The sequence below is a fragment of the Somniosus microcephalus genome, chromosome 33 (assembly GCF_052327205.1).
Source record: "Somniosus microcephalus isolate GS21.2 chromosome 33, FLI_Smic_1.0, whole genome shotgun sequence".
NCBI classification, from domain to species: domain Eukaryota; kingdom Metazoa; phylum Chordata; class Chondrichthyes; order Squaliformes; family Somniosidae; genus Somniosus; species Somniosus microcephalus.
Genome location: NC_141019.1, coordinates 3,521,117 through 3,540,685, shown reverse-complemented (window position 1 = coordinate 3,540,685; position 19,569 = coordinate 3,521,117). Strand labels below are relative to the sequence as shown.

At 48.4% G+C, this 19,569-nt stretch overlaps 1 protein-coding gene across 1 annotated transcript in view; it reads right to left on the bottom strand.

The window, feature by feature from the left end:
• Positions 1-446: 446 nt before the first annotated feature.
• LOC147096936 (beta-1,4 N-acetylgalactosaminyltransferase 1-like) overlaps positions 447-19,569 on the bottom strand; it is a 223,934-nt gene continuing 204,811 nt past the window's right edge. Inside the window, exons 9-11 of the mRNA XM_085972600.1 lie at positions 7,995-8,135; positions 2,499-2,736; positions 447-739 (exon numbers count right to left, since the gene is read on the bottom strand). Of these exons, the coding sequence (XP_085828726.1) occupies positions 522-739; positions 2,499-2,736; positions 7,995-8,135 (597 nt within the window). The 3' untranslated portion in view covers positions 447-521. The remainder of the gene's footprint in view (positions 740-2,498; positions 2,737-7,994; positions 8,136-19,569) is intronic.

Genomic DNA, 19,569 nt, shown 5'->3' with positions numbered 1-19,569 from the left:
ATGATCTTATTGAATGGCGGAGCAGGCTCGAGGGGCCAAATGGCCTACTCCTGCTCCTAATTCTTATGTTCTTATGTTCTCATATTGCAAACTGCCCAAATGTGACTTATTTTTTACAATACTTATTATTAAAAAAAAGTACTGCCCTGTGTTATCAAATCAACACAGACCCAAAAAGGAACACAACATGATTCCAATCAAAGTCTGTCAAACAGGTAACTAGGCTTTGTTTTTTTTAAACTGAGAAGTTTAAGTCAAGGGGCCAGGGCGTATGTTGCAGGACACCGCCAAGTTTGAAAAGAGTAGGAGAGCAGACGAGGTAAATCAAGAAGCAATAGTTTGGTGATGACAAGAAGAAATGAGGAGTTCCACGATCTTGAGGTTCTGGGAAAGAGTGATTTCAGAATCTAGGGCAGAAGTTCTTGAGAAAAACAGAGGCAAAACAGTTGGAGTTCAACTTGCACCTGTATACGTGAGTTTTCAAGTAATTTGAATTTTCAAACAGTCTAAACGTAATCTCCTCAGCTGCTCCTGATGCATTTCAACCGGTTTTTGAAATAAAAGAGTTTGTCCTGTAAATTGGCATCCTCATCTGATGGCTGGACATAACGCAATTGAGTGTACATTTTTTCACTTTCACTTTTCTTCATCCAAGGCATCGTGATTTTGGAGGCGTGATCTACCATGACATCACTGCAGGAGGCAATGTGGAGAAGGCCCAGAGCATCAATGAAAAATTCTGCAGCAAAAGAGAAGAGTCAATGCAGTTGGTCAGACAAGCGATGGCCCAAATTTTTCTCTTATCCACTGTCTCAGTTTGAACCAGACTGTTCACAACCATGGCGTCCTATTGGGCCCTGAGCTGAGCTTCTGACCTCGTGTCATCTCCATCACAAAGGCCGCCTACTTCCACATCTGTAACATTGCCTGCCTGCCTCCACCCCTGTCCTTGTCGCCCTTGTTCTCGCCTTCCATCCCACCAGGCACTACATTCACCAAATCATCTTCCACCATTTCCATCACCTGCAACATAAGCCCACTACCAAGCACATTTCCCACCCCCCCCTCCACTTTCTAGAGGGACCATTCCTTCCACGATACCTTGGTTCCCTATTCCACCACCCATACTTTCAGCTGCCCTCCCCTTGGCACCATCCTGCAACACATTCACCTCCTTCCACACCACAGCCCAGGGCCCCAAACACTCCTTCCATTTGAGACAGCAATTTACATGATTTCCTCTAATCTAGTGTACTGTATTCAGTACTCAAAGTGGAGTCTCCTGTACATCGGAAAGACCAAACTTTGATCACTTTGCTGAACATCTCTGCTCTGTCTATAAGTGAGGCCCTGTCCTCCCTGAGGCTCACCACTTTATCTCCCCCTCTGAATTCCTACTCTAATCTCTCCAACTTTGGCCTCCTCTACTGTTCCAATGCAGGCTACAGGAAGAGCATCTCATCCTTCTCCTGGGCACTCAGCAACCTTCTGATCTGAATATTGACTTCAGTAACTTCAGACCATTGTCTTTACAGCAGGGGGATATGAAAAAGAAAGACTTGCATTTCTATAGCGCCTTTCATAACCTCAGGATGTTCCAAAGCGCTTTACAGCCAATGAAGTACTTTTGAAGTGTGGTCACTGTTGTAATGTGGGAAACACGGCAGCCAATTTGCGCACAGCAAGCTCCCACAAACAGCAATGTGATAATGACCAGATCATCTGATTTAGTGATGTTGGTTGAGGGATAAATATTAGCCGGGACACCGGGATCTTCTTGAACCCACAACCTCTGACTCGGAGGTGAGAATGCTACCCACTGAGCCACGGCTGACACTGTGGTTGTGTCTATCAGTACTGGAGGGAGGGAGGGAGGGAGGGAGGGAGAGGTCAGGTTGAAGTTCAGGGTGGAAACCTTTCACCTGAACACAGCTGATGGAGTTCTCAACTTGTGACGTTGGCTCACATGCTGACTGTGTCTTGCCCACATGTTCTGCTTTAATCTCAAATTTGCTGAACTTGCAACCTTTTTTGTCTCTTCCCACCTCACCTTTTTTTCACCCCCTACTCATTGCACATTCAACCCATTTACTTCCTCTCCGTATCTGTTCATCCTTTCCCTTTTTCTTTCTGTTTTTTTCCAACCTTACTAACACACCTGCTTAATCTTGTAGTCTTCAGTTGTGATGAAGGACGCACACTCGAAATGCTAACCTGCCTTTACAGTTGCTGACTGACCTGCTGGGCAAATGCCAGAGCTCGCCCAAAGATGTAGATGAGGCCCGAGGTCTGATTTCAGAATGGCCTCATGCCCCTCTGTTCGGGCACGAGCTGCTCTCGCACAATGAGTCTGGGCCCGAAAATCGGCCCAGTCTAGTTTCTAATTGGAGGCGTTTTTTCCAACATTTTCTGTTTTTATTTTCTACGTTCTCACCTACATGTCCTGATTTTAATGGCCCACCACCGTGTCCCTAAAAGGCAACCTGTCATTCACTCACCTAAGTGTCCCTGTCTTGAGAGATGAGGATCAAATTGCACTTGCTGCATCTTTTCCGTTCGGCCCATAAAGAAATTGATTACGGCATCTGCGACGACACAGTTAGGGAAGCTTTCCACTTCATGGTAGTATCCCTTCTGGATGTTCAGGCAGTCTCCATCCTCTCCACCTGGCTCCACACTTAGTTTGTGTCGAAATGTGGCTGAATAAGTAGTTATCTCTCTCACTGAGCCTCCAACCTAGAACGGAACGGAAAACAGATTGTGTGGTAGGTAAGATGGTATTTTTATTGTGCCTATTTGCTATCAGTGCATCTCCATAATTAGCCAATAGAAGTGGTGTTTGAAGTGAGGACAATCAAAGCACAGGCTGCCTCCCTCTGTGCACCTCACCAAGCGATGGAACCTGAGTTCCCAAAATTGTTGGATAGTGGCCCTAAAAGGGTATACTACATCACACCGCTGTGCTGTGGGAGAATTAAAAGGGTTAAATCAACTTAAGAAAAATTAATTTTCAGGATGTGGGCATTGCTGGCATTTATTGCCCATCCCTAGCTGCCCAAAAGGCGCTGGGCCTTTTTCTTAAACCGCTGGTAGCGGCTTGATACAACTCAGTGCCACTTCAGAGGGCACTTAAGAGTCAACCATGTTGGCATGGGATTGGACATAAGAAATAGGAGCAGGAGTAGGCCAATCGGCCCCTCGAGCCTGCTCCGCCATTCAATAAGATCATGGCTGATCTGATCCTAACCGCCAATCCACTAATCACTATCACTATCACATATAACAACAGCTTGCATTTCTATAGCGCCTTTAACGTAGTAAAACATCCCAAGGCGTTTCACAGGAGCGATTATCAGACAAACTTTGACACCGAGCCACATAAGGAGATATCAGGACAGGTGACCAAAAACTTGGTCAAAGAGGGAGGTGGTAAGGAGCATCTTAAAAAGTGCAGAGAGCTAGAGAGGATTAGGGAAGGAATTTTAGAACTTAGGGCTTAGACAGCTGAAGGCACGGCCACTAATAGAGGGGCGAAGGAAATCAGGGATGCACAAGAGGCCAGAATTGGAGGAGTTCTCTGAGGGTTGTGAGGCTGGAGGAGGTTACAGAGATAGGGAGGGGGGGCGAGGCCATGGAGGGATTTGATAACAAGGATGACAATTTGAAATTTTAAATGTTGCTGGACCGGTAGCTAATGTAGGTCAGCGAGCACAGGGGGTGATGGGTGAACGGGTCTTGGTGCGAGTTAGGACACGGGCAGCAGAGTTTTGGATGAGCTGAAGTTAACAGAGAGTGCACGGTGGGAGGCCGGCCAGGAGTGCGTTGGAATAGTCGAGTCTCGAAGTAACAGAGGCATTGATGAGGGTTTCAGCAGCAGATGAACTGGGGTAGGGGCAGAGACGGGCGATGTTACAGAGATGGAAGTAAGCAGTCATGTAGGCCAGACCGGGTAAGGACAGCAGGTTTCCTTGCCTAAAAGGACATTAGTGAACCAGTTGGGAACTGTGGGATTTCAGACAGCACCCTTAGACCAAAGAGCCATAAGAGTTAGCTAACACAGGAGCTATAAAAAAAACAGTTCTCTTGTTGAATAAACTATTGGATTAAGTGATCTTTGGTTGTGCCTCAGGCAGATGAGTAATACCCAAGTCTATACTGTTTGTGTGGTGATAGAGAAGAGAATAAGGCATGATATGCCATCAATAACTCAAAGACAAGGATTCAACTGAAGGCTTTTAATCACTAAGAACATTGCAGCATTGCAGGCCTTCCCACATCGGGTTCGTCTGGTAGGAATGACTCATACAGCTCTTGAGACCTTTATATGGCAAAAGACAGGGGCGTAGCCAATACACACAATAGGAACAAAAGGGGGCGGTTCACACAATACAAGCAGGTGAAACACATAGGCTGATGAAGGCATATATTTCATCACATTCACCCCTTCTACAGATTTAGTCTGTCCGGGGGTGTGATAGTCCTTCCTGAACGTCGCAACAGTACCTCGGGTTCCGACCAGGAGTCCGTGGTGCCCTCCTGGGCATACCCATGTGCTGGGGGTGTTGCAGGTACTTCTGGGGGTGGTGAGGATACCTTTGGGGATGGTGGAGGTTCTTCTGGGGGTGGTGGTGATGGGTCGTCAACGTCGCTTCCTGCCGAGGCGAGGTCCTTTATGGACACGGTGTCTTCACGCCCGTCGGCGTGCTTGACGTATGCGTACTGTGGGTTTGCGTGGAGTAGGTGTACTGCCTCCACGAGGGGATCCGTTTTGTGGCCCCTCACATGCTTCCGTAACAGGACTGTCCCTGGGGTGGAGAACCACGAGGGTAGGGATACTCCTGAGGTTGATTTGCGGGGAAAAACAAACATCTTCTCGTGAGGAGTGGCGTTAGTAGCAGTACACAGTAGCGACCTTATCGAGTGGAGTACGTCTGGGAGGACATCCTGCCAGCGGGAGGTGGGGAAGCCTTTAGACCTTAGTGCTAAGGTGACCGCCTTCCACACTGTCGCGTTCTCCCTCTCCACTTGCCCATTACCCCGGGGGTTATAACTAGTGGTCCGACTCGTGGCTATCCCCTTCGACAGCAGGTATTGGCGCAGTTCATCGCTCATGAACGACGCCCCCCTGTCAGTGTGGATGTAGTTAGGCATGCCGAACGTGCAAAACAGGTTGCCGAGGCACTTGATGACCGTGGCACTGGTCATATCTGGGCAGGGGTAGGCGAATGGGAAGCGGGAGTACTCGTCCACAATGTTGAGAAAGTACACATTGCGGTCGGTGGAGGGGAGTGGTCCCTTGAAATCTAAGCTCAGGCGCTCGAATGGCCGTGTAGCTTTGATCAGGTGGGCTCGGTCGGGCCTGAAAAAACGGGGCTTGCATTCCGCACAGGTGCGGCAGTCCCTGGTCATAGACCGGACCTCCTCGATGGAATAGGGCAGGTTACGGGATTTTATAAAGTGGAATAGCCGGGTGACCCCCGGGCGGCAGAGGCCATTGTGGAGGCCCTGTAGCCTGTCCCCCTGGATGCTGGCACACATCCCTCGTGATAGGGCGTCGGGGGATTCGTTGAGGGCCCCCGGCCTATATATTATGTCGTACTCAAACGTGGAGAGTTCGATCCGCCACCTGAGAATTTTGTCGTTCTTGATCTTCCCCCTCTGTTTGTTGTTAAACATGAAGGCTACCGACCGCTGGTCGGTAAGCAGGTTGAAGCGTTTGCCGGCTAGGTAGTGCCTCCAGTGCCGCACTGCCTCCACTATGGCCTGGGCCTCCTTCTCTACCGAGGAGTGCCTGATCTCGGGCCCTTGGAGGGTTCTTGAGAAAAAGGCTACGGGCCGCCCATCCTGGTTGAGGGTGGCTGCTAAAGCGAAGTCGGACGCATCGCTTTCGACCTGGAAAGGGATGTTTTCGTCCACTGCCCGCAGCGCGGCCTTCTCAATGTCGTGTTTAATGCTGTTGAAGGTGGTGTGGGCCTCGGCCGTGAGCGGGAAGGACGTTGATTTCAGGAGGGGACGGGCCTTGTCGGAATAATTGGGGACCCATTGGGCGTAATAGGAGAAAAACCCCAGGCACCTTTTCAGGGCCTTGGGAGTGTTTGGTAGGGGTAGCTCCCGTAGGGGGCGCAATCGGTCGGGGTCCGGACCGATTTCCCCGTTTTCCACCACGCAGCCCAGGATACAGAGGCGCGTGGTGCTAAAGACACACTTATCCTCGTTGTAGGTGAGATTGAGTCTGAGGGCGGTTTTCAGAAATCTCGCGAGGTTCGAGTCGTGGTCTTGCTGGTCGTGGCCGCAGATGGTGACGTTGTCTAGGTATGGGTCTTATCGGCCATGGCGATTTTGCCCTGTGTGGGGACTATCATTAGTGAAAGTCGTTTTACCAGGCTAGGATGAATAAAGCTTTCGGTGCTCCCGCAGTCAATCAAGCATTTAACCTTGTTCCCGTTTACCTCTATGTCCATCATCGATTTAGACAACGGATGCGGCCTGGATTGATCCACTGTGATCGAGGCCACCAGTGGGTCCTAGAGGTCCGTGTAGTCGGGGCAAGATGGTGGACTCCATGAGGGTGGACAAGATGGCTTCCAAGATGGCGGCCCCCACGGCGCGCACGAGGCGGAGTGGGCCGCGTGGCCTGGGGAACAGGATTCAGAGTTCTTCTGGGCCATATCCAGCGATCGCGCTATATCTATAGCCTGTTTTAAGTCCAGCCCCTCCTTTTCAAACAGTTTCTGCCGAATGTAATTTGAACTGAGGCCCGCAATAAAGGAGTCTCGGATCAGCTCCTCCGTGTACACGATGGCAGACACGGCCTTACAGTTACAGTCTCTGCCCAGTACTTTTAAGCTTAGTATAAAGTCCTCTAGTGACTCACCATGCCGCTGCGTGCGAGTAGTCAGAAGATGCCTGGCGTACACCTCGTTTATTGGCCGCACGGAGTGGGCCTTCAGAATGGTGCAGGCATCCCCGTAGCTGGTGGCATCTTGGATGAGAGGGGAGACCCGATGGCTCACCCAGTTTCGCAGGATTCCCAGTTTCATGTCTCCGGTAGCGGTTGCGGCTGCTATGGCGGTGGATGAGTTTGCAATGAAAAATTCGAAGCATTGGAACCAGTGTCCGAACTGTGTGGCTGCGTCTGAGGCATGGGGGTCCAGATCCAAGCGCTCTGGTTTCAGGAGTCGATCCATCTTGGTGTTTTAGTGATTAAAATTCCTACCTCACAAGGCATACTTGTTTTATCAAATCCAAGAGACAAAGATGGTGAAACTCATCTAAATAAACAGAGACCGTTAAAAAAGAAAAAGATAGGACTTACATTTCTACAGCATCTTTCACGACCTCAGGACGTCTCAAAGCGCTTTACAGCCAATGAAGTACTTTTTGAAGTGGAGTCACTGTTGTAATGTAGGAAACGCAGCAGCCAATTTGCGCACAGCAAGGTCCCACAAACAGCAATGACCAGATCATCTGGTTTTTTTTTAGTGATGTTGGTTGAGAGATAAATATTGGCCCAGGACACCAGGGAGAACTCCCCTGCTCTTCTTCGAAATAGTGGCCGTGGGATCTTTTATGTCCACCTGAGAGAGCAGACGGGGCCTTGGTTTAACGTCTCAGCCGAAAGACGGCACCTCTGACAGTGCGGCACTCGCTCAGTACTCCATTGGCGTGTCAGCCTGGATTTTTGTGCTCAAGTCTCTGGAGTGAGGGCTTGAACCTGCAACCTTCTGACTCCGAGGCCAAGAGTCCGACCCACTGAGCCACGGCTGACACAGAAATGGTTTCATCACTTGCCATAGCATCAAAATTTGGTTCGATGGTATCAAAATCTGTTGGGACTGTTGGACTTGCACAAACGTTTATGCAACAGTAGATTTTCTGCTTCAGGAAATAGCAATCCCCCGCCCACCCCTTTGATTTTCTATTAATTTGAGGGGTGTCGAAGGGGAAGGTCTCCCCTTACACGGCTAACGTTTAACACAGGGCAGTGAGCTCACCATATCCAGAGTTGTTTTCTCCAGGATGTCCACCATCTTCTCCAACTTGGTGTCTGCAGCGAAGATGAAGTCATCATCAACCCAGAGCAGATATTTCGTTTTAACCTGGGAGACAGCCAAGTTCCGCCCGGCAAACCAACCCTGGGGGAGATGAGCAATTGTTAATTGGAGCAATAATAATCAGACAACAACATGCAAGGGCCAAAGCTACAGCTGCACAGCCCTTGGGGGCAGGGAGGGGAATCATGAGGAGTGTTCCCACAATTTCCTGATCTGCGTTCCTAACACGCATGACTTCACACCAGGAGCGCGCATTCGTAACACCGGTCCTGTATGGTTTGACTGTAGGGCAAGACTGACAGCAGAGTCTGGTGATCATCCAACCTATCTCCAGAATGCATTCTTGTTTCTTTATTGAGAAACCTCTAGGTGAAGTGCCAAGGCCTACAGTGCAGGGTGCCACCAAGGTTGAAAACAATAGGAGAGGACTGACGGAGTGAAGATTCCACAGGTTTGAGGGCTTGGGAAAGGATGAATTAGAGTAGGAGATGTGCGATGACTCTCCAACTCAACACTGAGCATGCAGGGAGGAAGAGGGTGTAGAACGAGATATTTGGAGCTTAGGAACAACAGGGGAGGGCAGTTCAGAGGAGCACTGACCATAGAAGTATCGATAAAATAGAGACAAATAAGGTGCTGACAAAGGGAGAGTTAGAGCTTAAATATAGGGGAAGAATTGGTTATCAGGCTTCAAGGCTTTTCCTAGATTGTGTCTAGGAGTGTGAGAGAGGGGCTAGAAGAACACTGTTTTAAGTATTGACAGACTTGGGCTTTATGGAGCGTTAAGAGCTGTTTGAGAAAAAACAATGCTTGGCACAAAAGAGGAAACAGATTTTCTTGGAGGCAGGTTTAGCCATGGAGGAGATGTGGGAGTTCCACGTGAGATCAGATATGTTCATATGTTCACACCTCACACATATATACGCAAACACACACAGTGCAGCGAAGCAGAATTACACACACCATTAGCTGTGTCTCAGATGATACTTCTCAGTCACCATAGTAGGTTCCAGTGGCGACCACTCACAGCAAACTGCATCACTCACACCACCAAGCCTCAGCACAGTTAAATCCCACCCCATGGGACTTAGATAATCAGTTTGAGGCGAGTTCACTGGGCGAAGCACAGATCGTGAGTGAGCAGGAGCCAGTGGTAGAGACGGAGAAAGAATCTTGTAGGCCGGCGGTCCACCCTCAGCTGCAGAGCCTCCACCTACCCCTTACAAGTCAGTGGCGCAGAGAGGGTGGGACCGTGGCCAGGGACTCCCGCTGTTGGCAGCTGCCACAACCTTGGCCTAGGAGGAGGTCTGTGCATAGAATCATAGAAAGTTACAGCACGGAAGGAGGCCATTTCGGCCCATCGTGTCCGCGCCAGCCAACAAAGAGCTATCCAGCCTAATCCCACTTTCCAGCTCTTGGTCCGCAGCCCTGCAGGTTACAGCATCCCAAGTGCACATCCAAGTACTTTTTAAATGTGGTTAGGGTTCCTGCCTCTACCACCCTTTCAGGCAGTGAGTTCCAGACCCCCACAACCCTCTGGGTGAAGAAATTTCCCCTCAAATCCCCTCTAAACCTTCCACCAATTACTTTAAATCTATGCCCCCTGGTTTTTGACCCCTCTGCTAAGGGAAATAGGTCCTTCCTGTCCACGTTATCTATGCCCTTCATAATTTTATACACCTCAATAAGGTCTCCCCTCAGCCTCCTCTGTTCCAAGGAAAACAACCCCAGCCGATCCAGTCTTTCCTCATAGCTAAAATTCTCCACTCCCGGCAACATCCTTGTAAATCTCCTCTGTACCCTCTCTAGTGCAATCACATCTTTCCTGTAATGTGGTGACCAGAACTGCACGCAGTACTCTAGCTGCAGCCTAACTAGTGTTTTATACAGTTGAAGCATAACCTCCCTGCTCTTGTATTCTATGCCTCGGCTAATAAAGGCAAGTATCCCGTATGCCTTCTTAACCACCTTATCTACCTGTCCTGCTACCTTCAGGGAATCTGTGGACATGCACTCCAAGGTCCCTTTGTTCCTCTACACTACTCAGTGTCCTACCATTTAATGTGTATTCCCTTGCCTTGTTAGCCCTCCCCAAATGCATTACCTCACACTTCTCCGGATTGATTTCCATTTGCCACTGTTCTGCACACCTGACCAGTTCATTGATATCTTCCTGCAGTCTGCAGCTTTCTTCTTCATTATCAACCACACAGCCGATTTTTGTATCATCGACAAACTTCTTAATCATACTTCCTACATTCAAGTCTAAATTATTGATATATACCACAAAAAGCAAAGGACCCAGTACTGAGCCTTGCGGAACCCTACTGGAAACAGCCTTCCAGTCACAAAAACACCCTTCGACCATTACCCTTTGCTTCCTACTTCTGAGCCAATTTTGGATCCAACTTGCCACTTTGCCCTGGATCCCATGGGCTTTTACTTTCGTGACCAGTCTGCCATGTGGGACCTTATCAAAAGCCTTGCTAAAGTCCATATACACTACATCAAACGCACTACCCTCATCTAACCCCCTTGTTACCTCCTCAAAAAATTCAATCAAGTTAGTCAGACACGTTAACAAATCCATGCTGATTGTCCTTGATTAATCAGTGTCTTTCTAAATGAAGATTTATCCTGTCCCTCAGAATTTTTTCCAATAATATTCCCACCACCAAGGTTAGGCTGACTGGCCTGTAATTACTCGGTCTATCCCTTTCTCCCTTTTTAAACAAGGGTACCACGTTAGCAGTCCTCCAGTATCACCTGTAGCCAGAGGGGATAGGAAAATGATGGTCAGAGCCTCTGCTATTTCCTCTTTTGCTTCTCTTAGCCTGGGATACATTTCATCCGGGCCTGGGGATTTATCCACTTTCAAAGCTGCTAAACCCCTTAATACTTCCTCTCTCACTATGTTTATTTCATCTAATATTTCACAGTCCTCCTCCCTGATTGCAATGTCTGCATCGCCCCTCTCCTTTGTGAAAACAGACGTAAAGTATTCATTTAAAACCCTACCGACGTCTCCCGCCTCCACACACAGGTTACCTTTATGGTCTCTAATAGGACCTACTCTTTCTTTAGTTATCCTCTTGCTCTTAATGTACTTATAAAACATCTTTGGGTTTTCCTTGCCAATATTTTTTTATGCTCTCTTTGCTTTCCTAATTTCCTTTTTAAATTGTACCCCTGCACTTTCTATACTCCTCTAGAGTTTCTGCAGTATTGAGCCCTCGGTATCTGTCATAAGCTTCCCTTTTTTTCTTTATCCTACCCTGTATGTCCCTCGACATCCAGGGAGCTCCAGATCTGTTAGTCCCACCCTTTTGCTTTAAGGGAACATACTTGCTCTGAACCCTCACTCTCTCCTCCTTGAATGCCTCCCACTGCTCTGACACTCATTTACCTTCAAGTAGCTGTTTCCAGTCCACTTTGGCTAAATCACCTCTCAGCTTAGCAAAATTGTGCATCTTGGAGGCCGGTATGCCCAGTGGCAAGAGGAGTCAACTATTCTTTTTACACCCCAAGACTCATTCAGTGCAAACTGGCAGACATCTGCATTGTAATTTGGACTTATCCAGTTGCCATCCGTGACATCACAGTCCACACAATCCCTGATCAGCTTGGTCGATACTTTTAAGGAGGAGAATTTGCCGGGGAATTTGCCAGAGCTTTGCCAGTGCTCAGAGCCCCGCAGGCAGCAGGTGGGCATTGGAAAATGAAGCCCGCAGGCATGCGTGCGCTCAGTTTGCAGAGTGCTGAGTGCGCGACCAGTGATTTTCTGTCTAAACATGAAGCTGTGCTACGAGCATGTACAGGCCTCATTGAAATAGAAAAATTAAGTAAATATTGGTCCCGCGCCAGAATTCCTGATATTCAGACTGCTGCTCACCCATCAATCTAAGATTCATCGGGTAACCTGGGGCCCGACCAAACAGGCCTCTTAAAGACAGCTGCAGCTTGTGCTGACAGGAAAAGTTTTGATTACATTTTTTTTGGTCAATGCCTTTAAATTTTGCCCCCTGCATTAGTTGTTTTTTGCTTGCAGCTCTGGTAGTTTTGCGTTTACTTTTTGCTGTTGTTGCTTTCCTTCAGTATTCTAGGCTGCTGCAGGCCTTTAAATGGCACCGTACAAAGTGGTAAGTATGGCCATTCCTTGCCGTGTTCCGAACATTCTGGAGGCTTCAGATAGGGAAAAGGAGTTCCTCAGGGACTGTCAAGCAGAGGCAGAACGACACCCAAGGCATTTGTCACTAAGCCGGGAGCCATATTTACAGACCCCCCCTCCAATACATACCTGGACACGTGAGAGGAGACCTGTCTTCTTCACCTCTGCTTCACAAGACAGGCTACCACACAGTTGTACCAGAACAGGGATGGCTTCTTTTTGTAGGCGGTTATCACAGCATGAAGCTTTCCTGCTAATGGCGCCTTCCAGCTAATGGCGCCTTCCAAGCCATCCGACAAAACACGAACCGCATCAGGCAGTCTGCAGTCTACATCTATCAAACGGCGTGTTGGCAAAGTGCAACACCTTCACCCCTTTCCCTGTGGAAAGAGGGCATCAACTGGACAGGGCGCGGAGCTTTCACCAAGTGGTAGGCTTCCCTCCAGTACAAGATGTCGCAGATGGCATGTCAACCTTATGCCTATGTGAAAAGAAAGCATTGGCGCGTACTGTTCAGGTGGTATTTTGCCACAGAAATATTATGCATCGCAGTGATCATTATCTGGCAAGCAGCCATGGTGGCATCAGTGAGTGGCTGTCCACAGTGGTCACATTTTTGGACATAAAATGCTGGGGATGGTGGAATGGCTGTTAAGAAACCAAGGCTGCTGACCCCACTGCAATGACCCTCCAACAGCAGAGGAGGGCCTTGGTCTGGAAGCTTGGGTTACTCCAGCTCTGCTCGCTCTACCTTCAACAGATAGGTGCCATCCAGCTTTGCCATAACTAAAGAACGGTGCGCAGCTTTCTCAAAATGGTACCTCCCAGCGGGTGTGGGAGTTCCCAACTTAGGTTTGTGCGTGATTAACAAGCCCCACAGGAACTGTGAGCAACAGTGAGGAGCACACTCACCTTCATCTTCCTCCTGATACCAGAAAACGTTTTCCTCATTTGCAGCCAGGCGGAAGGGATTGCAAGGACTCAGTTGCCAACCTCCTTCGATGCAGCTGGCACCTGTACTTTTACTGGAGGGAGGTCTTCAGCCCCAAATTGGGCCACTCTGGTGCATCTCCTGCAGGAGGGCTTCCAACTCTTCAGCATCAAAGGAGCAGTGTTACCCCCTTGGCTCCACAGTGACTTTGTGGTCAGTCAGTTAACTTTAATGTCCCCACCTCAAATTTCCCTTTGATAGCGCTATCCTGCCCTGTAAGAGCTGCTGCGTCACCAGATTTCCCAATCCACTGCTAGACTACTCAAATCAGGGAAAGGAGCTCCCATCAGTAAATTGAGCCAGGCCAGCCTTCTCATCCCCATGACAACGATCGTAACACAGGCACTTAAGCACCCACATGGGGTGTGCAGTATATGGAGCACTCTCCCATCGAGACACTCTGGGCTTTTCAGCAGTCCTCGTGCCTCTTTGTGCATTAGTTTCCGACCAGTCCCGAATGCCGATTCGGCCCACTTCAGGTCACCTTCCTGTCACTTCCAGTTAACAGTGACTCTGAGTGAGTATTAGATGTGCCTTTTGCGTTAAAAGAAAGCAGTAGGAATTTAAGAAAACTTCAATTGCTCCTTAGCATGCAAAAGCACTTAACAACAGTCAGTGTGTTCAGCTGCGTTGCAGCTGTCCATTCCCAATGGGCAAATGCTAACACCTACTCCATTAACACTGGCGCACAGGAGATAGCTGCTGTATAAAAGCAAAAGATAGGAAGGAGAAAAACAAACGTGGCAGTCAGAGAAATCAACGGTTTAAATCAAACATGGCCACAGTAAATAATAATTCTAATAGGTCTAAGAGCGTTAAAAAAACAAGCCTGAAGGCTTTGGCCTAGAAATTGAGTTGACGCCGCGCCAGGGCTTTAGCGCCGGAAATTTAGCGCCGGCGCTAATTCCCTTGCGCGCGCCAAAAATTCAGTAGCGCCGCGCCCAGACGGCTGCCGGCGCTACTGGCGGGCGTGAGCGCCTCCCAATGGGCGCTGAGTGCCGAATTGCGGCGCTAATCCGGCGCTGCGGCACCCGATGCGGTGCGGCAGGCTGGGGAAGTGCAGGCCTCCTCCTTCAGTTAAGGAGGAGCTGCCTGCACCCGCCCGCTGTCCGTTGAAATATTGAAAAAATGAGCCCGGCACCTCGGACAAGTGCCGGGCTTGCAGGCCAGACGCATCTGTTCCGCGGGGGGGGGGTGGAGGAGTCCGGGGAGGGAGGTGCGGGCAGGCAGCCGACGGGAAAGCGGCCGGCCGCCGCGCGACCTTAATGCGCCGGCGCTAACTCGGGGAAGACTCGGTTGCCAGAGTCTTAGTTGCGGCTGCCACGGGCGAGGCGGCCGCAACTGAATTTCGGCGCTGGGGCCCGTCGGCATGGCAACCGGGACGCTGCGCACACCGATGACGTCATCGGTGCCGGCGCAGCGCTACCGGTCTACCGCGGCGTAAGGGCCCCAGGCAATTTCGGCGCCGGCGCCAAATGCAGCGCTAGGCCCTCTAGCGCCGCAAAATCGGCGCTAAGGGCACTCAATTTCTAGGCCTTTGTGTCTTAATGCGAGGAGCATTTGTAATAAGGTGGATGGATTGGCTGCACAAATAGAGGTAAACAAATACGATTTGGTTGGGATTACGGAAACGTGGCTCAAGGAAGGCCAGGACTGGGAACTCAACATCCAGGGGTATTCGATATTCAGGAAAGATAGGCAAAAAGGAAAGGGAGGTGGGGTAGCATTACTGGTTAAAGAAGGGATTAACACAATTGTAATGAAGGATATTAGCTCTGATGATGTGGGATCTGTATGGGTAGAATTGAGAAATACTAAGGGGAAAAAAACGTTAGTGGGAGTGGTATATAGACCTCCAAACAGTAAGGCGGAGGTTGGGGATGGCATTAAAAGAGAAATTAAAGAAGCGTGCAATAAGGGCACAGCAGTCATCATGGGTGACTTTAATCTACATATAGATTGGGCCAACCAAATGAGTAACAATACTGTGGAGGAGGAATTCCTGGAGTGTTTACGGCATGGTTTCCTGGACCAATATGTCGAGGAACCAAACAGAGATCAGGCCATCTTAGACTGGGTATTATGTAACGAGAAAGGATTAATTAACAATCTTGTTGTACGAGGCCCCTTGGGTCGGAGCGATCATAATATGATCGAATTCTTCATTAAGATGGAGAATGAAGTAGTTGACTCAGAGACTAGGGTCCTCAATTTAAATAAAGGAAACTACGATGGTCTGAGGAGCGAGTTGGGTAGGATTGATTGGGGAATGGCACTCAAAGGGTTGACGGTGGATAGGCAATGGCAAACATTCAAAGACCGAATGGATGAACTACAGAATTTGTTCATCCCAGTTTGGCATAAAAATAAAACAAAAAAGGTGACCCAACCGTGGCTAACAAGGGAAATTAGGGATAGCATAAGGTCCAAGGAGAGGGCATATAAATTGGCCAGAAAAAGCAATAATCCTGAGGATTGGGAGCAGTTTAGGATTCAACAAAGGAGGACAAAGGGATTAATTAAGAAAGGGAAAATAGAATATCAGAGTAAGCTTGCAGAGAACATAAAAACTGACTGTAAAAGCTTTTATAGATATGTGAAGAGAAAAAGATTGGTGAAGTCAAGCGTAGGTCCCTTGCAGTCAGAATCGGGGGAATTTATAATGGGGAACAAAGAAATGGCAGACCAACTAAATACATATTCTGGTTCTGTCTTCACAAAGGAGGACACAAATAACCTCCCAGAGATGCCGGGGAACATAGGGTCTGATGAAAGGGTGGAACTGAAAGAAATCAGTATTTGTAGGGAAATGGTGTTAGGAAAATTGATGGGACTGAAGGGCGATAAATCCCCAGGGCCTGATAATCTACATCCCAGGGTACTTAAGGAAGTGGCCCTAGAAATAGTAGATGCATTGCTGGTCATCTTCCAGAACTCGATAGACTCTGGAACGGTACCCATGGATTGGCGGGTAGCTAATGTTACCCCACTATTCAAAAAAGATGGTAGAGAAAAGGCGGGGAATTATAGACCGGTAATAGCAGAGCACTTGGAAAGCAATGACTGGATCGGACAAAGTCAACATGGATTTACAAAAGGTAAATCATGCTTGACTAATCTACTGGAATTTTTTGAGGATGTAACTGGTGAAATAGATAAGGGAGAACCAGTGGATGTGGTGTATTTGGACTTTCAGAAGGCTTTCGATAAGGTCCCGCATAAGAGATTAGCGTGCAAAATTAAGGCACATGGGATAGGGGGCAAGGTATTGACTTGGATAGAGAACTGGTTGGCGGACAGAAAGCAAAGAGTTGGAATAAACGGGTTGATTTCCGAGTGGCAGGCAGTGACTAGTGGGGTACCGCAAGGATCGGTCCTAGGACCCCAGCTGTTCACAATATATATTAATGATCTGGACGAGGGAATTGGATGTAATATCTCCAAATTTGCAGACGACACAAAGCTGGGTGGGCGTGTGTGCTGTGAGGAGGATGTCGTGAAACTCCAGCATGATTTGGACAGGTTGGGTGATTGGGCAGAAACATGGCAAATGCACTATAATGTGGATAAATGTGAGGTTATCCACTTTGGTGGCAAAAACAGGAAGGCAGATTATTATTTGAATGGCAACAGATTGGGAGAAGGGGAAGTGCAAAGAGACCTGGGTGTTCTTGCACACCAGTCGTTGAAGGTAAGCATGCAGGTGCAGCAGGCGGTTAAGAAGGCAAATGGTATGTTGGCCTTCGTAGCAAGAGGGTTCGAGTACAAGAACAAGGATGTCTTGCTGCAGTTGTACAGGGCCTTGGTGAGACCACACCTTGAGTATTGTGTGCAGTTTTGGTCGACTTACCTGAGGAAGGACGTTCTTTCCATGGAAGGAGTGCAGCGAAGCTTCACCAGGCTGATACATGGGACGGCAGGAATGACGTATGAGGAGAGATTGTGTCGATTGGGCTTATGCTCACTGGAGTTTAGAAGATTGAGAGGGGATCTCATCGAAACCTATAAAATTCTGTCAGGCCTGGACAGACTAGATGCAGGAAGGATGTTTCTGATGGCCGGGGAGTCCAGAACCAGGGGTCATAGTCTAAGGATAAGGGGTAAGCCATTTAGGACTGAGATGAGGAGGAATTTCTTCACCCAGAGAGTGGTGAACCTGTGGAATTCTCTGCCACAGAGGGCGGTGGAGGCCAGTTCATTAAATATATTCAAGAAAGAGTTGGATATATTTCTTGAGGCTAAAGGGATCAAGGGATATGGGGAGAAGGCAGGGACAGGGTACTGAATTTGGATGATCAGCCATGATCTCATTGAATGGCGGAGCAGGCTCGAAGGGCCAAATGGCCTACTCCTGCTCCTATCTTCTATGTTTCTATGTAAATAGAAACTCTATTGAGGAGTCTAGAACCAGGGGTCACAGTCTCAGGATAAGGGGTTGGCCATTTAGGACTGAGATGAGGAGGAATTCCTTCACTCAGAGGCTTGTGAATCTTTGGAATTCTCTACCCCAGAGAGTCGTTGAGTATATTCAAGGCGGAGATCAATCGATTCTTGGACACGAAGGGAATCAAGAGATATGGGGGGAAAGTGGAGTTGAGGTTGAAGATCAGCCATGATCTTGTTGAATGGTGGAGTATGACCAACTCCTGCTCCTATTTCTTATGTTCTTTTGTTCATACTGATACAGTGGGTGGGGAGAAGCCCTTATTTCAAAAGCTTTAAAAGTTTCAAATGTTGTTTGCCAGGTTCAAATGAATCCCGATGAAACCTGGCACTGCATAGTCTGAAGGTGATGCCATTGTGACAAATACAGTACTTGTTTTTTCTTGCTCCTTGGAAATGGAGATGAGTCCTAATTACAATGCAAATGTCTGCCAGTTTGCACTGAATCAGTCTTGTGGTGTTAAAAGAATATTTTACAATTAATCCTAGATTCAACTACTCCAATGCTTTCCTGGCCGGCCTCCCACTTTACATCCTCCGTAAACTTCAGCTTATCCAAAACTCTGCTGCCCCGTGTCCTAACTCACCCCAAGTCCCAGTCATCCATCACCCTGTGCAAGCTGACCTACACTGGCTCCAGGCCCGACAACACCTCGATTTTAAAATTCTCATCCTTGTTTTCAAATCCTTCCATGGCCTCGCCCCTCCCTATCTCTGTAATCTCCTTCAGCCTTACAACCCTCCAAAATCTCTACGCCAATGTTCCCTTTCTCTGGACCCCCCACGCAGCCGGCGCGCCGGCTTTTCAATGGCATAAACCACACATGCGGTGTGACGTGATAAAACTCACTCCACACTTGGTTTGAGTATAAAGCAAGGCTTTAATCAACTTGTTTCAGAACATGGAGGTCTAGTTGTACTTCACTAGCTCCTTGTCTTACAAAATGTCCCTGGAAAGCTGGGCCCACGCCCGAGTATTTATACTCCTTGGATGGCGCCACCAGCTGGCCGTCCAGTGTTATTTCATGAGTATTTTCTTTATGATGATGAGATTTATAACACGGGGTATTTTGAATGGGCCGCACAGCCCCTTAAAGGAGCCGCGCACCCAAAGAAAAATTAACGGGAACACTGCTCTGCGCTCCTCCAATTCTGGCCTCTAACATCCTCAATTTTAATCGTTCCTTGATTGGCGGGCATGCCTTCAGCTGCCTAGGCCCTAATCTCTGAAATTCCTTCCCAAAACTTCTCCACCTCTCTCTCCGCATTTAAGACGCTCCTTAAAACCTACCTCTTTGACCAAGTGTTTGGTCACCTGTCCTAATATCTCAGGTGGCTAGGTGTCAAATTTTGTCTGATAATCGCTCCTGTGAAGCGCCTTGGGGCGTTTTACTATGTTAAAGGCGCTATATAAATGCAAGTTGCTGTTGTTGTAACCATATAGATAGCTTGCTGATGTTGAACATGGTTAACAATCACCTCGATCTATCAATGGATAGGGAGCAAAGGCGGGTGAATGGAGTTGAGGTACAGAGCAACCATGATCTCACTGACTGGCGGAACAGGCTTGAGTGGGCTGAATGGCCTCCTCCTGTTCCTATGTTCCTAGTCTGAAGTTCACTTTGTGGATTTATTTTTTGCTGATCAAAATCAGTTCTGGGGAAGGGAAGAATTTGCCCTTTATATCCAGTCACAGTTGGAAACACTCCCTGCTCATGCACAACTTAGTTTAAATGTAGTTCAGAGCTCTCTTTAAACTGCCCTGCAATGCGCCTTCCCTTGACTCCAACTTCCACATAGCACCCATCCATTGTACCAGTATGACTTTTCTATTTCTCAAACTAGCCGCCTGTGAGTCGGTCGGGTCGCCAACCCTCCAGGATTGCCCTGGAGTCTCCAGGAATTGAAGATTA